Genomic DNA, 20,384 nt, shown 5'->3' on the forward strand with positions numbered 1-20,384 from the left:
TATATATATATATATATATATATATATATATATATATATATATATATATATATATATATATATATATATATATATATGAGAGAAAAAGAGCAACAGATAAAGATAACGTCAGAGTAGCAATGAATAAATGCGACTATATTACCAAATCGTATGATTTATTAAATGATAGTAGTACTTGTAAATTATTTAATAAAAACCCCACTCCGTCTCTTGAATCTAGCTGCAACAAATTAATTAACAAATTAAAAAATAAAAATTATATCAGTGAGATACCAGCAAAAAAATTGATAACATATAATGAGGTTTGTCCCAAATACTATGATCTCCCCACAAGGAAGATGTGCCCCTCAGGACAATAGGTTCTTGTATTGATGCTTCGACACAACCCTTAGCCAAATATATATCGAATATCTTAGATATGTCTTTTTCAACATTTAATAAGTATAGAATTAAGGATTCATTCGAATTTGCAAATAAGGCCAATAATTTTCATTTGCCTTCAGGTTTCGTCCTGGTATCTTTTGACGTTGTCTGCTTGTTTACTAACATCCCACTTGAATTGGTTATTTCAATAATGGAACAACATTTTCACTTAATAGAGAGCAATTATAATTTGCCCAAGACCGTATTCTTCGATATAATAAAGTACCTGTACAACAGTACATTTTTCTCTTTTAAAGGAAGGGACTCCCCATGGTTATCCAGTAAGGGATTGCCATGAATAGTTTACTTGAATATGTAACTAATAAAGTTAACTTCACATTTCCCTTCATTTTTCAATATGTAGATGACCTACTGACGGCAGTACCAAAAAATCAAATTCAAACTATACTGGATACCTTAAATTCATTTAATGACAGTCTAACAACTGTTCACGGTGGAGGAGGAGTCCGACTGTGGGGTCTCCTTCCTAGATACAAAGGCGATTAGAACGTTGTGCTGTTGGATTGGTACCAAAAAAAGTCTAGTTCAGGGAGGTTTATCCCATTTACGTCATATCATCCTACTAAACAAAAAATTAACACAGTGTTAGCTTTAAGGAATAGAATATTGACAAGTTGCCACCTACGTTAAAAGAAAAAACCTACTACGACTGAAAGATATCCTAATCTCTAATCAATACCCTAGATCTCTCATCAATAAATTCCTTTTTTGTGAAGACGATACCACTATACATAACAATCAACAACTTAACAATAATATCCCGGCTATGCAACAACAACAAAAGTATTTTAAATTACAATACATTGAAAACCTGACTCCTTCGTTGTGTAGACTACTTAATAAAATGTGAATAAGCTTAACCTTTTCTGTACTAAACTAAAAGATAAAGATCCATTTACAATAAAATCGAATGTTGTCTATGGCCTACCGTGCCAGTGTGGCCTTATGTATATAGGACAAACGTCCAAACGTCCCAAAAACTTTCAAAAAGGGTTGCAGATCACAGGAGTGACTGCTAAAACAAACCCAACTCAACGAGTTTGAGCAATCACGTGAATGAGACAGGACGGACACAAGGTTTCCTACGATGAAGTTTCTGTTCTGAACGTAGAGTCGAGTTTGTTCAAGTGTAAATTTCTTGAAATGTGTTATATTTATAACTGTGGCAACAACATAAATTTTAAAAAAATATGACAAAAACGAATAAATTACAATCATTTTATACAACAAAAGTATAGTGTTATTGTTGAATTTTCCAGTCACCTTTTATTACTCGTTATACTATATGTTAATATAGTAATTAATATAATGTTAAGTCAATATCCATGTGTAGTGAATTTAATTGTTCAGGTTGGTAGTGCAGCTGGCAACATTTAATTGCTAATTGTCACCCCCTCTACTCAAATGTCATTCCGACATTGTGACTGTCTATTGGTTTAAATTAATCTTGTACCGGTGTATTTTTAAATAATAACGACAATTTTAATGTTGACAAGAACATGCCGGCAACTTGCTTTTGGATGGATAATTTAGAGTTTAAATTAACGGCACATTCTGTAAGTACTAATAGTTTTTTAACTTGAATATTGAAAAAGTTTTGTAGTTGTCGCGCTTAATTTGGGCAATGTTATAATGTTTTAGTCTTCCTGGCTACAACCCTAGGCGAAAGCCTAAAGCATAAGAATAAAGGCTAACACTAAAGATCTTTTATTGCTTAACTTTAACCTTTTAAGAAAAAGGGGTTAATTATGTTATTATATTTTCATGTAAACATTTTTTATCTATTATCTAGTAATAGTAATAGAAGACTTATGTAAATTGAAAATTGTAATCTTTGTACATTATGTTGAGTACCGAAATAAACAAATAAATGAATAAATTCCAGTTTGTGGAACCATATATAGGTTCCCATGAAATAAAGCAGATAATCTAACTTCAAATTCTAATTGAAATTTGGTTTTTGTTGTCAAAAATGTATCCAGAAATCAACGGTAGTGCAAAAGGTATAGTATGCAACACCTTCGGTAAACTTTTTAACTCACTCGTTTATTAGACACTCGCTCCGCTGTGCTCCGCTCGTGTCAAACTCGTGAGTCCAATGCCGTTTAGCGCACTTGTTGCATAATATACCATTCTGTCTCAATTTACGAACTGGATAAAGATGTCATGCTATGACGTAACTGCACAGTTGCTCTTACTGGACAATTGAATATGCTTTCAAGAACTTTTAGTTTAATAAGTCTTTATCCAAACTCATAATCAACTATCGATCAATCTCATCGGGATGATACTCAACATGAATCACCATCTAAAGAACGCTAATAAACTCATTATAAAACAATGACGAGGAAGCCTCTGCGCATTTTTTTTTGACCGCATAGACGAGAATTTCCGTAAACTTTCTCGCCAAATATTATGCCGGTTTCAAAGGAGTGAGAGAAAAAAAAACAAATTATAATGACACGGTGTAAAAACCGCTGGATGTGACCGCAAAGTTCTCGCGTATTATTCACAACACTCGGAAACTATCGAAAATGTCACGTAGCCCTTTTATTACACCAAGGAAACTTTTTGTCGTCATTGGTGATAATTTTAAGAGCTTTCACTGCTAAAAAATTTTTCTTTGCATGCACAATCTTCAATTACCAATATATCAACCGTTATAGAGCATATATTCAAAATAATAAAAAGAATAGTACAATCTTTAAACTGCAGATAGAATGCGAAGACTTTTTAGTCAAGACATCACGAATTTCATATAATGGGGATTAGAGATTCACTTAATATTATTAATATATTTTTTAATACTTTGCAGATCTTACGCTTTAGCTAAATTTGTAATAAGGTTATCTACTTACTGATGCAGTAACAAATAATTTTTTGTGATATTATTTTTAAATGTTAAATGCTACGAAATTCTCGAACATGCTTTCTTAAAATGCAAACTAGAAGACGTCTCCATCCTGCCTTATCTGGTCTCGAAGATTCTTATTATTAAATCCCCCCCCCCCCTTTATATATATATAAAGGCATTCTCACACCTCCGCTGTGATTGACTTAAGCTTTATAGGAAGGCATTTTTTTAAATGATCACAAAAATTATTAATGAACTGCCAATGAAGTTTAATGTATTCAAAGTGCGGAACATTAAGCCACATGCTAGACGTGCTGTGTAAGAAACAGATGAGTTCTAATTCCTATTACCTTAATAAACTACACGGACCGTGTGTAGCAGTCTCGTTTTATTGTTTTCTTTGCTTTTTAGATTAGGACTAAGAACAAATCAATTATTCCCTCACTGATCTATTATTCTTAATCCTAAATATCCGTTTAAATTGCTTTTAACCAGTCTGGGTAGATAACATTTTGTTATTTTTGAATACCATTACTCTAGTAAATTTTGTACTTAGGATCAATTTTTCTGTCTCTTGGTAAGTATTTTTAACAATAAGGATCAAAAGGTGAATTTTTACAATTCAATACTACAAAATTGAAGCAATTGTGAGCAGTTATGAATAAAAATATTTGTACATTTTATGCATAGGCTTTAAGCAACCAATTATCATATCAATGATGCAACCATACAACGAAAGTTGCATAAAAATTTAACAATAATTCGTTTATTATATCGTTATTATTGGCATGGTGCCAAAAATAGAATCAACAAACGTGATCCCAAGAATTTTATCCGTTACGGAATTTTCGTACTACAACCAGCGTGTTCCTAGACAGATGTTTTTAACCAAAATGACTAAGTTTTGCGGTTTTTGAGTATAACGTACGATAAGAATGTGGAGAAGTCCTGCAGTCTGCTATTAATTGGAATTAATTCTATAAATAGCATTGTGATCAAGCCGCAATCTGGGACAATTCGTGTAAAATGCGGATTTGATTTTCCCTAAAGTAATTGTGCCAATTTGCAATTTTGTCTTGCAGAGCGGGCCTTCGATTGGAGATTAAGGCACGTTAAGAAACATTTTTATTGCAATAAAATAACAATATTGATAAAAAAAATGAAACCACAAAAAAACAGTATTTGTTTTGTTATATCTGTGAATTTTAGTATTTTTTTTTCTCCTGAAATTGATAATACAAAATTTCTCATATTGTTCCAACTTACAAAGGTATATTATATACTTAAAATCCCTAACCCCACCTAAGAGCAAGTGAGGTTGTGATGAGGAATGTAGCAGCAAAATGAATAGAAAACCTTTAACTTAAACCTAAACGTGTTAATGTAAATAAAACAGTCTGTATACAATTATCTCAAATAATGAAAACAGTTTTTTGCTTTTAAAAATATATGTACTTGACTTTCTGGAATTTGTTATGTTGTTGATACTTTTATTAGTTGCATTGGAGTGAGACTCAACTGCGACACAGTTACTCTTGATTCAAACCTTTGCAGACAGCACTTTGTCATTGGGAATAATGAATAATAAAGAATTTTGAGAAATGACTACGGTTTATAATTTACAAAATTACTCTGAAGATATTTCTGAACCGAATAGAAGCAAGCAAGCAGATATTCTTTCATTGCGTTTTGAAATTTTTTGGTAGAGAGGATTTTAATAGAGTTCGGCAGTCTATTGCACAGTGTATAGAAACAGACTCCGACATCCTGTGCAGCGGGATGATGATTAAATAAATCATTCCTAAAATTATAAGCGTGATTTTTACTTGTGGATGGTGAGTGTATCTTTTTACAATGCATTTCAATTAAGGCAAAATAAACGAAGATGCAATGTAAAGGCATAATCCTGTGGCTCAAAAAACCCACACACCTGCTCTCTCTGCCCCCACAATGAAACGGCATAAGAATTTTTGAAATGAAACAGTCGAAAATAACACGTCTTAAGGGTGTCGAAATTTATTAAAAATATCAGACTGGATAAAGCTTTATAAAGCTTATCTGTATGGTGTGACCACAATATAGGTAATTTTTGTTAGTTGACAAATAAATGGAGTATTATACTTATTATTACTGTATTATGAACAATATCCTAAAAGAGAACAACCTCTTAAAAAAGTTATATATGAATTCCTTATGAGCTAGACCAAATCGTGCTTTTTGGAACTGTTATTAGTATATTAATAGCATGTGAATAGTATATTATAAATAGTAGTTAATAGTATATTACTCCTGACTCAAATGCCGTTTTCCATACTTGTTGCGTACTATACTTTTTCTACGACCGTTAGTTTTTGGGTACAAATGTACAAATGTACTCAAAAACTAACGATCATAGTAAAAGTATAGTATGCAACACGTTTGGTAAATACGAGGTCTGTCAATTAGATTCCCGGAAAAGTGGCAACACTGCTACTCTCGTTATGCTACGGCGTTCGCGTTGTGTCATTCGAAATAGGATTCATTTCTGCGTCAGTCTGTGCAAGTTTCGTCTCGATCGGTTGTTCAGTTCGTGTGTTACAGTACTTTGATCATTGGCGTGTTTGGACCCCTTGTCGCGAAAATGTGTGCTAAAAAAACTGAACAAAGAGTAGTGATCAAATTTTTGGTCAAACGTGGTGTAAGTTCCGCGGAAATTATGAAACAGTTAACCGACGTGTAGAAGGATGATTGCCTGAAAAAACAGCTGTCTACGAGTGGGCTAAGCGGTTCAGGGAAGGCAGGGAGTCGGTGGAGGACGATTCACGTGAGGGAGCTCCCTCCACCTCTCGAACGGCACAAAACGTCGATCGCCTGCGCGTGCGTGTGCTCGGAGACCGTCGGGTAAGCCTCAGAATTTTGGAAGACGAGTTGGGTATCAACAAGGAAATCATTCGACAGATGCTACACGAGGATTTAGGGATGCGCAAGTTGTGCGCGAAAATGGTTCCCAAAGTGCTCACAGTTGAGCAGAAAGAGCTTCGTTTATCCATCTGTGAAGACATTATTTCTCGAATTGAGGAGGAAGGAGAAGACTGGATTATTGTTATTACCGGAGACGAGTCTTGGGTGTTCCAGTATGACCCTGAGACCAAACGACTGAGCATGCAGTGGGTGGAAAAGGGGGGGAAGCGCCCCACAAAAGCCAGAATGTCGAAATCAAAAGTGAAATCTTTGCTCATCGCATTGTTCGATATTAATGGAGTTGTCCACCACGAATACGTTCCAGCAGGTCAGACAGTCAATGGGAAGTTCTACATTGAAGTTTTGAAACGTCTGAAGGCCCGTGTGTTTCGTGCACGGCCGGAATTGGCCGAACGTGGATGGGTGCTGCATCACGACAACGCTCCAGCCCACTCCTCATTCGCAGTTCGCGATTTTTTGCCAAAAACGGCATTCCAACGCTTCCGCACCCCCCCTACAGCCCGGACCTGGCCCCCTGCGACTTTCATCTCTTTCCACAATTGAAGTCCTACCTCAAGGGCAACCGATACGACGGCGTCGAGGAGGTGCAACGTGTCACGACACGGGTGCTGAGGGACCTATCTTCAGGGGGCTTCAGGGGGTGCTTCCAATGGTGGATCCAACGGTGACGCCGGTGCATCGAGCTAGAGGGAGACTACTGCGAAGGATTATAACTTAATTTTAAGAATTTATGTATATTCCGGACCGTCCGGGCACTTTTCCGGGAATATAATTGACAGACCTCGTATTCAAGTCACTCGATTATGAAGCAATGAGTCCGCTGTGCACTGCTCGTGCCAAATAAACTCCACACTTCTTGTATAATATACTATTACAACGACAACATCAAAGTTAGACACACCAACAAGACTAGTGAGGTGAACTTAAAAACCATACATGCCACACAGTATCAGAAAAGTGCCATGATGCGAATGGTTCCCAGAAAAATGTAACCCAGTACACTTTACCCTTTGAAATTGATTTCAAAGGTTCAACTACAACAATCGAAATCAGAGTTTAACCGCTGGTGGTACTAAATGTACAAAACGTACTTGTTCAAAGTTCAAAACTTATTCTACGGAATCTCTGTTGCTACCGTTATTTTTCTTCCTTAATAAAAGTTTATCAGGTCACGTCCCAACTATTTGGAAATGTGCCAAAATGCTCCCTGTTCATAAGAGTGGTAGTAAGATTGATATCGTAAACTATCGACCCATAACAATTTCAGTCAAAATGCTCGAGACAATTATAACAGAGGAGTTATTTTTTAAGCTTAGCTGTATCTCTCACTGTATGTTCAGGATGTGTCTGAAGCGTTGGATAATAGAATGCAAATGGAGACTTTGTACGCCGATTTTTCCAAGGCATTCGATTAAAAATAAAAATTAAAAAAAAAAAAAACTGAGGTGTGCACGGTTCTCTTTACAAAACTCTTCAATCATACATTAGTTCTAAGACTCAGTTTGTTGAGTTAAATGGACCTAAATCTATTCATATGGCGTCTGGCATACCTCAGAGATCGTACTTGCGGACTATTCTGTTTTCTTTGTTCATAGCGGACGCGGGTAAATGTTTTCGTTTTGCAAAAATTATTTCATATGCTGATGATACTCCTGTCAGGAACATCGACAACTATCGCAAGTTTCAGGAGGACCTTGATAGATACGATTACTGGTTAGGAAAGCGATTGTTTGACAAATGTTACTATCTTCAGTTCAGTAAATTAAAAAATGACATAGTTTTTGATTATAAATTCAGTGGAATGAGAATTAATGTAGTAAAGCATATCAGGGATCTTGAACTAACTATGTAAAAAAGGTTTACAGAAACTCTTTTTTACATTTATTACAAGGGTTAGCAAAGATTTTAAAAGTCCCCAGTCGCTGGTCGTACTCTATAACGCCTATTGTAGTATCAGTTTTAATAATTTTTGAATAGCGCCATCTAGCGCACGTATAAACCTTTAATGCATTATTTTTGTTAAACTTACGGTGTAACCCCAGAGGGCAAGCAACTAGGGATTTTTGTGATATGACTTTAGGAGTTTGGTTGGGTTTTTGGGTTTTTTGGGATTCTCCATGTGGGTTTTTGAGAGGGAATCGGCAACCGAAAAAGGTGGAAAATGGATGATTAGCAGTTCTCGTTATATATACCATGAGCAATCGGCATTTATAGCGCCCAACTAAAATCACCCTGCTAACTATTTCTACAAGCCGCGAGAGTTCGTGGAATTCTGTGTCGTACCTCAATAAAATAATAGTGGATTGTTAACGAATGGATAATTTCCAAGCAGATATGAAAGATTTCGTCACTAAAACCAAACTAATTGAGGAGGATTTGCAGAATAAAACCACGAGTTCCGTTTCAACATCGCACCCATTTTTACCGTATAGGACTTATGAATACAATACAACTATGTCAACCATCACAGAAGAAGTTATTAAAGGCATGTCTTCTGCATTTTTATGCCTTGGATAAAATAAAGGACTCCACAAATAAACACAAATATTCTGCGTTACCATGTCTGTTTTACGGTTATGATTATGAAGATCCTGGTTTATTTTTGAAACAGTTGGAGCAGTATTTTTCGCGTTATGATATTCTAGAAAACTACGATAAGGTCAATTTTGCTATACTCGTCTTCGCAGCACTGAATTGGAAAGAACCTTCAACAAACAAAAAATTTAATTCTACAAGTGCTATAGCTCAGGGAACCTCCAAATTATACGGAGAGATGCAGAAGGACAATGAACGAACCTATTGATGTTTTCATTTCCAAGAAACTTGCGCTGTTCAGCGGCTGGTGCCAGCCATTTTAGAAAAAATAAAGACTTCGACAAACTCTTGAAAACAGAAGCTAGGGCTGTTCACGCAATCCCTTCCAATATACAATTACAGAGGAACTGGCAAAGATTGCTACCCAAATATTCGTACCTCTATTTTATCTCCAACAGTCTCCTTACATAATATGGACAATTAAAATAGATTTTACCATTGTCAACCTGGAGTTTAGCTCCACTTTTCAACTCACCTCCGAATTAAACGAAGAGATTATTCTCGGGGCTCAATTTCTTAAACAGCATAATGGTATTATACCACGACTCCTACTCAACATTGCATCCGACATAAAGAACAAAAATAATTCCGCAGCGTCCTTATGCAGTTCCACCCAGTCAAAAGACTATTCTATATAAGCTTCAAAATCATGTTATCGAACCTAGTGACTCAGCTTTTTCTTCGCTCATTGTTCTTGTTGACAAAGGTGATTGGAACTGTCGTTTCTGTGTAGATTATAGGACTCTAAATTCGGTCACACTTGATGAGCCGTCTACATTGAAAGCACACAAGCATTTTTACCATCTTTGACTTGAAAAGTGGATATTGGGAAGTACCGCTTTCTGCAGATTCAAAGAAATTCACAGCCGGTACTCCGGATGGTCATCTATACCACTTAAACCTGATTCCTTTTGGATTAGAAGGAACTCCGGAAACATTTCAGAGACTTATGGTTACCGAGGTCCTCGCTGGCTTTGGCGGTGATTTTGTGAACACATCCGACATATATGTTTGGTCCTGGAACGTTTGAGCATCAGCATCGAAATGTAAAATTACCATATTTACAAGGGAACCAATAGACCCCAAAACAAACACGTGGTTGCAGTTGTAAATTACTCTAAACCTAAGACGAAGAAACAATGACAATCATTTCTGGGAATATGTAATTGGCTAAGGGAGTACGTACCTAACATGAACTTTAGATATAACCACAATCCAATGGCAAGCCTTGCCTTCTATCATATGTCGAAATTATCTGTTATGCCCAATATGCAAATGTTAGGGTACTAATGACAAGAACGCCTGCTTTATTCTATGTGCCGAAATAGAGTACAAATTTAGGAAGCAACTCGCCAATATCTCTTTTGCAAAGAAATTATAACTTCTTGCAAATAGTTCTTTTTGCTTTGTCGCTCAAATGATTTAGGAATGAACCGATAAGAGTGTTTCGCTCGAACTAAATTAAAGTCATTTCTACATTCTTTGTTGTTTTCCTTTTTTTTGGGATGAGAAATAGTTTTGCTCTTTTTAATTAAGATAAATGCACTTAGTGTTAGTGTACCTTTGTTCGTCATGTTAGAGTGCCTTGTTATAATAATAAATAAATAAATAACAGAAAATTCGAGCAAAATATCAAGTACGCTATATTTGTGGAAAGGTAATTTCAATTTCTTTTCAAAGATCAATGGCAGAGGCATCCAAATTTAAAAGCGAAAAAAAAGGTGGTGCTTTAAAGGTCTTATTCTACTAGAGCGACCTGAAAAACAAACTGATGCTCAGGCTTCGATCCGTTACGAAACGGGATCGGTATAAAATGGTCAGTGTCTCGACATTTCAACGGCGTTTTTAAGTGATGTCTTCGACACCTCATATAACCCGGTCAATGAAAAGCCTTTTTGTGTTGCACGCTCACGGTACTTCTCGTCCCTTCGTCCCGCTCCGCTTTATTTATAGATTCCCATTACCCGTGTCAAATAAATCTCGAACCCGAAAAGTATTCGAAAACCCGACAAAATTCCGATTAAATCAATTTTTCATTATTCCGGCGGACTTCCTCGCAAACGTATTTCGGGAGGTTTTATAAATATGACCGCGTTAAGTGAAGGGAATACCGAAATAAACTCGGGTTTTTAGGCAACAGTGTAAACTCCTTAACTCTAAACGAGTCGAGTGGTGTAAATTATGTTCCTGGTGATAATTGGTGCATTAAAACGATGAAATTTTAAGAGCACGAAACAGTAACTTCGCAGAGTAAATAGACGTATCTATATTGTTGTTGAAGTGAGAAAATGCGCACAATATTTGAATCATAGAAAAAATACAAGTTTTTAGTTTAATTTTTAATGAATGACTATTTACCTATCTAATGAAGTCTGTTTCTAAATCATGCGGAGGAATAAAACCAAAAACAAAAAGTTAAAAAAGTAATATCTACTCTAAAATTCCGTGGTCGAGGGTGTTACCCTTGGTTACGAGACACTGATTAGCCACTGAATTTGGAGTGATTATATATTTTCCGCGTGACTCAATGATTCGTATGATTTTGCAAAAATGTACTCAAAAACTGATTTATTTATTTGCTCTTTGAACACAGTGTCCTGCTAATAATAATAAGAATAATGCCTGGCCTTGGTGCTGTCCATGCGACATCAAGCTACTGTAATGCGTAGACAGTACAGTCAGCATCGACCAGCTGCCCGCTGTCCATACCTAGCCATATCCTGTCTACCAAACCTTAAACCTATCCCCACCCATAATCCATATTCCTATACATCACCTAACCTAGCATTCTACACAAAAGGTCACACTCCATCAAAGACCTGAGGTAGTTCCCTGCCTCTCTTTAACCAAAAGAGGGAAAACCCAATGCCAATAGTGGGTTAGCAGCCCGGGCAGACTAAACTATTGCTCCTGAAACGAGAAGAAGAAACCAGGGCGGAGACGCAGTGACTGCTGTTACCTCTTCTCGGAACCGTCCCCCGTATCAGCCAGATAGGGGTGCCAAGGAAGCAATGTGGCGTTGCTCCCCGTATAGAGACCGCAAGGCAGGCATTCCATGGAAATCCCACATCAGCCGACAATGATTTAGATGTTGCAAACAACATCCCATCAGAGAGGCTTCACAAGAGAGGACACAGAAACCGCCTACAAGAACGAAATTCCCGAACCTACAGTTCGAAGCCCAGCGACTTTCTGATCAAGCAAGATCTATCCTGAGACGCAAAGCAATTTCTGACGCCGAGCTTGATGCGCTCAAAATAGAAACTGAAGCCGCATTGAGCACAATGAAGGGAATGATAATATAGAGCGGATGGAAAAACTGAAAAGCGCGCTAAGCGCATCTCTTCTCAAATACGATGGTATGGAACCAACCGCACGACCTAAAATACCAAAATTAAAATACTCACCTGAATCTAGAAAGACCATTGCTACCACGAACACAGCTCTTCGGGACCTGGTACAGCAGTGTGACTCCCTGGAAAAAATCCATGAACTGGCCTACTGCGCTATGGATGCTGTCGTCTCCCTGATCGGGAAACCAAAAAAAGAAACAAAAAACATTAATAATAAAAAAATCAACCCATCCTGGAAAGAAAGAATCGAAAAGAAGATAAACAACATATGAAAAACTATAGGAAAGCTACAATCATATATTTCGAGTTCCACAGAACACAAAAGAAAATTAAAAACATTGCGAAAGAAGCTAATATTAAAGAAAGAAAGAAAACCAGTAATGCCAAAACTGCAAATCACTAGAGCAGAAATACTCAGAGCTGTGGAACACTCACCAAATTGAAAATCGCCCGGACAAGAGAAAATTCAAAACTACTGGTGGAAGAAATTTACAGCACCGCACGAGGCAATAGCCTACCACTCCCAGTTAATACTCGAGAGTCCAGAACTGATGCCTGAGTTTCTTATGGAAGATAAAGATAAAAAAAGTGGAGATCGGGACAACCCTAAAAACTATCGCCCAGAATGAAATCCTAGCAACAGAACACCTTGGTTGTAAGAAAAGGACACAAGGCACAAAAGAACTGCTTATCACTGATGCGGTAATTACAAAACAAGCTAGAACCAAGCGGAGAAACCTGGTAGATTACAAAAAAGCGTTCGACTAGGTGCTGCATAGCTGGCTGACAAGTGTTCGTGACATTTATAAGATTGATCCCGCTACAGCCAAACTACTCCAACACATGATGGGCAAATGGAAAACAAGATTTTAGGGTGCGCAATCAACAGCAAGAATATCTAACCCAGCATGTACATGCATGAGATAGCTAGAGCTAGAGATGCTAGGGAATCAAAAACGAGCAATTTCTGTTGTGGATTTTTTGTAGTCTGGATTTATCAGCAACGGTTAAGAATTGATAGTATAATGGCCGACAGTGTATAACTTTAGAAAGGGTACATGCCTCAGAGAGTTTTTTTCTCACTATAAAATTCAATATATGTTGCATATAGCGTTTTGAGGGATATATATGTCTTGTTACATAAATTATGGCCCCTATATCTCAATTGACCATTATTGCTCCTAAGTTTTTTGCTTCACTTGTAAATTTAGGATCTTCATTTTCCAATTGAATTTTAATATGATCACGCAAAAAATTATAGCTTCTAGGGAGAGCAAATTGCATAATTTGTGTTTTTTTTAGAATTTAGCTTAAGATTGTGTTTTAGCTTCGACGTTATCATACTTAACTGAGTTAAATGTGTGTAATAGCTGGGTCTCGACAGCATATGAATGAATTTGAGAAAATCTGACTTCTTAGACATATCAAATGTGTACAAGAGATACAACAGAGGCTCAAGAATTCAACCCTGTGGAATTTCCGTAGAAACGTTACCAAAATCTGATATACCGATATTAGTCCTAACGAACTGCTGCCTATTATTTAAATACGAGTGGAAAAAGGATACAGATCGATCCGTGAAACCTAAACGCTTTAGTTTAGCACGCAATAACTCATGTTCCACCCAATAGAACGCCTTTGAAAAGTTAAGTAAGACTATTTTTTTTATTATTAGATCATTGATTTGCATTAAAGCAGCAAGCGTGCTATGTTTTGGACGAAAACCTGACTGGTTTGATGGAATTATATTATGATTAGTTGTAGGTATACGAAAGTACTTCCTGATAAACCACCTTACTGAGCACAGGTAATAGGCTGATTAGTCTAAGATCATTGACGTTGGATGGAGAAACAGCTTTCGGAATTGGGAAAAGTATGGCTGTTTTCTATATGGATGGAACGTACCCAGCCTCTAAACAACCATTTATGATATGAGTAATGTGATTCAGTATGACCTGGAGACACAGTCTAATCATAAGAAAAGCAACATTATCACATCCGGCAGCAGTTGATGGAATCTGTTTTATGATTCTGCCAATGACTTCTTGAGATTATACCACAAAATCAAAAACATAATTAGTCATCCTATTGGATTAATAAAATTCAATCAACCCTGTGTCGGCGCTGGTATTGAGAAGAGTAGATAAGAAATATTTGTTAATAATTTGCTGATCTTGCAAATTTGGTGCTGGTTAAACGCTTTCAGATCGTAGCAATATCTTTAGAGTTAACAAATTTTAAATATGCATCTTTTTCACGTCTGAGGGATGACAAAGCATAACAACAGAAGTGCATAATAATATGCATAGCATAGTTAACAACAACACGAAAAGAGAAGAGCAAAACATAAACATAAGCGCTGAATTGACTCCAGCATAAAAAAGCAAACAATAAAAATAATATTTTAAACTTAAAGAAAGAAGGCAAAGAAAAAGTTTTTTTCTCATTTTTTAAAAATTTGAAGCTATTTATTTATTGATAAAAATAATGTAGAATTTTTCTATTAATTTATTTTGTAGTATATTTTAAATAAGTAAAGTCAAAAAGAGATTACGAATTAGATAACGAGTGTCGATCTAAAAGTGGAAGAATGAATGTCCTTTTTAACGAATCAATTGAAATTGCAAAGTCCAGGTCTAAGCAGTGAAAGTTTGCTACTCCCAGTATACCTAGCAAAAGAGAATTGTTAGGGTTATTGGTGTTTCTAAAGGTAATAATAAATAAATGCATGGTTCTAAATTGTCGAGGTGCTACATAAAATAAAGTCCACACGGCTATTTAAAACTTTATGCAATCGATAAGTTCATAATACATTCTTACGTCGTTTAAGTCTCGGGCTATTAAGTTAAGATTTCCTTTATAAGAGAGACCCAATTACATGTTCACAGTAGGTCCATGAAAATTTTTAAATCATCAGCATACAGACAAAATTTGCTATACCGTAAATGGGTACCTTGAGGAACTCCGCAGGTGGTACTTTAAATTTTCTACCTGTCTAATAACCCATTGGTACAACACCCAGTCTACATCCACCTCAGCCAATAAAGGTCGAAGAAAAAAAAAGTTTGATAAACTCTTTCATTCTCGTTTATTAAACACTCGCTCCGCTAGTGCTAAATCAAAGTGGTAGCTAAAATGGAGTTTATAAAACTGATATTAATAACAAACAAGTTTATATTTACAAAATGCAGAGAAGTTGTATTTTCCTTCGCAAGGGTGAATGCGCAAAGTTTTCAAAAACGCACACGTGCATATATTAATTTTCCTTTAAAATGCTTGATAAATCGCGAAAACTTATTAAAAGTCATGTGAAATTTTGGAAACTTTTGCACATTTACCATCGGTCCAAAAAGAGTTCGTTTCTTATATACTGGATGTTAACAAACTAAGCCCTTGCGGACCGATCGAGCAGTGTATTTGGTCAAGATTTTTGAATACACCTACATGTCAGATTTTTATTTGACTGAATTACAATACATAATATGTTTACAGCACGTCTATAGTTAAAGCTAACGCGGCAGTGTTGCTAAACTTTTTAAACACATTTAATGGACTAAAACTTTACTTTTTATAAAACTTCTTGATTCCTCCTGAGTAGGTTTTTGTTAAGTAGAACTAGCTAACGTTTCGCCAATCAAAAAATCTATCACCTCTCATAACTCTACGGACTTCCAAAGATTCACAAACCAGGATTACCCCTTCGACCTATTGTCAGCACCATTGGTTCTCCAACATATTCTCTAGCTCTCTTCCTTATTAAAACTCCTTACAGGGAAAACTGATAGTTTCGTACTTAAGTCCTTTCCTCCTTTAATTCATTGAAGATATTCTAGTTAGTTTCGACGTAGAATCCCTTTTTACTAAAGTTCCATTCTTAGACATTTAAACTCTATACACCCTAACATACGTTTTAATACGTTAATAACGACCTCCCATTCTTAGATATTCTTATCAATGGAAAATCAGACCTAAAATTGGGTCATTATGTTTACAGAAATCCTACACACACAGACCGATACCTGTCAGATCACCATCCGACCCACAAATCATCGGTTATCAACTCTCTTATTTGCAGAGCCGTAAAACTATCTCAGCCCGAGTCACTGAACCCAGAATTAAAACACCTTATCTCTGGTCATCTCTTCAATAATTTCCGAATTAAAGATATTAAGCGTTCCATCACAAAATACACTTCACCACAACCTTCCAATAGCAATGAAGCCGAAAACAATCCCACACTTGCCACTGTTGTCCTTCCTTATATTCAAAACAACTAAAGAAAACCAGATTTACCACTTGTCTAAAAATCTCTCAACATCTTCGATCCGTCAAAAACAAAATTCCATTTGAGATGCCAGGGGTTTACGGCATTCCATGCATATGCGGCAAAGAATACATTGGAGAGACCGGACGAAAAATATCAACTAGGCTCAAAGAACCTGAAAGAGCCTTAAGACTAAGACAAATAAACTCATCAGCAGTTGCGGAACACAATCACAAAACTAAAATTCTGGCATGTAATCAATAATTCTACCAACGAAAAATCCGAGAGTCTATAGAAATATGTAAGCAACTAACTAACAATCTTAGCCGCGACTCAGGTCTTTACCTGTCATCAATACGGGAATCAGTCATTCGAGACGGTGTTTATGCCCCTCATTTAACTCGGTAAATTCATGTCTTATTGAAATACATTGGAGCGTACTGTTCAAAATAATTTCTGATAGCATTAACAGTGTGATTTGACTCTAAAAAATTTTTGAAATGATTTAAGGGGTAATTCACCAAGCTAACCAAAAAATTGACGAAAATTTGAGGCGGAAATTTAATTCTGAAATTTTAGAAGTAGTGGACATGGATAGGTCCCAACAGAAAATCCAAAAACGAATTTGACAACATTTTATCCAGCGAGCAAAGAATAATAACAGATGTAACGGTACTTAATAGGTTTACAACGGATAGTGCACAAAGAAGTAACTGGGGAAATCCAAGAAGCGAAGATAAAAGACGTTTGTCTGAAAACCAAAGTAGAAAGAAAGGAAATTAACAAAATTAAACACCAAGAAGGAATAGAGAATACTAAGGATGATATTTTAAAAATAATTTAAAAATACTACACTGTATTATATCGCACAAAACAAGATCCCCTAGAAGATATAAAGAAACAACACAAAAAGAAAATGAAAAAAATACATGCATATGCAAACCAAAAGTATAGGACCCAAAACAAATTATAATAAAACCGAAACCATGACAATTACACAGAGAAGACTACAATCAGAATAGCGCAATATAAAATAGAAGAAGTCGAAGATTACATGTATCTGGGACAGCAGATGGAAATGGATAAAGAGAATCAAACGGCAGAAATCAAAAGGAGATGCAGACTTGCCTAGGTAGCATTTGGAAAGCTGAGTTTTATCCTAAAAAGCAAAAAATACCTACAATACCTGAACATAACATAAAGAGCGATCGATTAGATATATTAGAGAGAAAACTAAAACCGGATTTTGAAAGAAATATTTAACCTAAAACGGGAAATTTTCGTACAACATTAAATATAATAATGAAAGGTGGAACAAAGTGATCACACAATAAAAGAGAAAGAGGAAGGCCGCAGATGCGGTGAGTAGATGAAACAATTGCCAGGCCGAGATAGCAAGGGAGCACGAAGAATGGATACAATTAGGGGAGAACAATGTTTAATATTGGACGACAGAGGCTGATAGATAGAGAAAAGTATTAGTACACAAATAACGACTGAAGAAGTTTATGGAGGTGTTGCACTAGGCTTTTATTAAGACCATTCGTTTTGCACGCATGCGTTCATTGAGTGGCGTGTCACGTGACCGTCAGAACTTACGCCCCTGTAGGGTCGCTATTGTTTTATGAAATATGTTTCTGGGGGTGTTATACTGCTGGTCTGAAGCTGGGTGTGTGTTGTAGAAGCGATTTTAAAGATGTCTACAGAGTCGGAGGAGAGCCAAAGCCCCCCTCAAACAGTATATAAGGTACAGAGTAGAATGTGAGCAAAATTTAGTTAAGCTCTAAATAGGTAAACGGTATTATTGGAAGTTTCTTTAACAAATGTTCCGGTGTATTTTAAGTTCATGATATTTCTTAAAATGTATTCCATAATATTTGTTTTGTTTTGTTTGTTGGTTGCATTTGTTTTTTTAGTGACACTTTCTTATATCGTATGATCGTTTCATGGAAACCTGTCATTTCCATAGACTTTTAATAGTTCTTTTTGGTACAAATTTGTTCTGGACGTCTCAAAAATAAATAAACATTGTAAACCTACATTTTATTATTCCCCGAAAAATGGCGAAACTTACTTCCTATATACATCGTATAAAAAATAAATAGGTTTGCCCAACACAGTCTTATGTACTTGCAATCACAGTGACGTATTACGACTAATGGCCATCGCGGCCCCCTATTCTCACGGGGTCACCTTAATCGATCACATCGGGTCGTCTGCGCCTAACCAAATCGAAATTGTCGTCCATTTTCACGAAATACGTGGGAAGCAGACCCTCTTTGCCTTTGACCGCGATTTTGTCCCTGAATTCGCACTCGTAGCCCAAGTTTTCGATAATTTCAGCCGTTTTTTGCAACACTTGTATTTTACCGGGCACACCCGTACTGTCCATTCTCGACGCCATGTTTACCGGGTCGCCCCAAATATCGTACAGGGGTTTTTTCGACCCCACGACGCCTGCGACGATGGGCCCGTGACAAATGCCTACAATGTAGAATAAGTAAAATGAGTGCTGGACTAAGGACGACAAATAAAAAATATGTTAAATACTTGCGAATTAAACTTATAAAGAGATAGTTTATAAAACAAGTACAGAAACAATGTTGATATAATAATAACAACATTTGGGAATGACAATAAATAATTATGGATACAAGACAGTAGGTGTTTTTGAAATCATTTGTTATCAATTATTCTTTATTTTTTGATTAAATTGTCTATGGTTACAATACTTTATATAAATTCTTTCATGAACACTATTATATTTTTCATGTGTTGAGAGTATGAATATCACAATTTTTTTATTGAAAAATACTAGAGCCGCTTAAAGCTATAGTCTAACATTCAATCAAAAAATTGTGATATTCATACTCTCAACACATGAAAATAAAATAGTGTTCATGAAATAATTTATATAAAGTATTATAACCATAGACAATTTAATCAAAAATAAAGAATAATTGATAACAAATGATTCCAAAAACACCTACTGTCTTGTATCCATAATTATTTATTGTCATTCCCAAATGTTGTTATTATTATATCAACATTGTTTCTGTACTTGTTTGCTAATAATATAGAACAAATAATAATTAGAATATGTGATGATAGCGATAGTGATACTGATACATTATGTGAATAATTTTAAGTAATTTAAGTAGGTCATAAAAATAATTTGTAATTTTATTTTAGATTTAAACATAAATACATATGTAAATAAATAAATATTGTTTAGTATCTTTTCGGGTCTTTCCTTTATTCGTATCAGTTAGTCACTTTCTTATATCTATGGACAGACTTTACCTGTACTGTATTTATCTTACAGGTAAGTTTGAAAATAATCGGATAAAACGGACATGAAATCTTGAGATTACTCTTGTATCATTTAGTGGCTGGTCTAACTATGAAAAACGAGTAATAAAAGAAGAAAATATTTATAGAGAACGATTAGTGGCGGGTTCACATTATACTAGGTGACGACAGTAGCGATAGTGACGATTTTTTAAGTGACTGATACTTTATTATTATATTTAATATTTTATATATTAATAATGATACTATGTAGAAATGTAATGAAATAGAACGTAATAAATTGTTACTTTGTACCAATTTTTATATGTACATGTTTCAACAAAAATATTGAAAACATACTTATATCCCGCTTGTTAGTGTGGGTAGATAAATTCCTAGGACGGTCCTGGAATGGTTACGGGAAAGGGTCTGTTCGACAAGGGGCTGAGATTTTGGAGTAATAAACAGTAGGCAAATTTAATTACGGGGTCGGTTGTAAAAGCACTATTTTTCTGGTCGAAGTATAAAAGAAATGCTCAAAGTATCAAAATCAAAATTTCTATGTAGATTTTAGGAGAAGGACACCGGTATTATACACTTTTAGTGGTTGCCTTGGTTAGTA

The 20,384-nt window shown here is 35.7% G+C and overlaps 2 protein-coding genes across 4 annotated transcripts in view; one reads left to right on the forward strand and one right to left on the reverse strand.

Annotated features, from left to right (window-relative positions):
- Positions 1-3,600: 3,600 nt before the first annotated feature.
- On the forward strand, positions 3,601-6,927 carry LOC132706943 (histone-lysine N-methyltransferase SETMAR-like). The gene is made up of 3 exons (XM_060678541.1): positions 3,601-3,616; positions 6,042-6,566; positions 6,617-6,927. Exons 1-3 carry the CDS (start codon positions 3,601-3,603, stop codon positions 6,925-6,927), a joined length of 852 nt encoding a protein of 283 aa, XP_060534524.1.
- A 10,945-nt stretch (positions 6,928-17,872) lies between these two features.
- Positions 17,873-20,384, reverse strand: part of LOC132707161 (adenylate cyclase type 2-like) — a 59,092-nt gene continuing 56,580 nt past the window's right edge. For all 3 annotated transcript variants that reach the window (XM_060678883.1, XM_060678884.1, XM_060678885.1), the window contains one exon: positions 17,873-18,955. In XM_060678883.1, coding sequence (XP_060534866.1) covers positions 18,666-18,955 — 290 coding nt within the window. In that variant the 3' untranslated portion in view covers positions 17,873-18,665. The remainder of the gene's footprint in view (positions 18,956-20,384) is intronic.

The sequence above is a fragment of the Cylas formicarius genome, unplaced genomic scaffold (assembly GCF_029955315.1).
Source record: "Cylas formicarius isolate icCylForm1 unplaced genomic scaffold, icCylForm1.1 PGA_scaffold_9__14_contigs__length_23061073, whole genome shotgun sequence".
NCBI classification, from domain to species: Eukaryota; Metazoa; Arthropoda; class Insecta; order Coleoptera; family Brentidae; genus Cylas; species Cylas formicarius.

Coding starts and splice junctions, on each gene's coding strand:
- LOC132706943 (XM_060678541.1), top strand. Junction 6,567..6,616: donor CCACGAATACGTTCCAGCAG/GTCAGACAGTCA, acceptor AAACGTCTGAAG/GCCCGTGTGTTTCGTGCACG.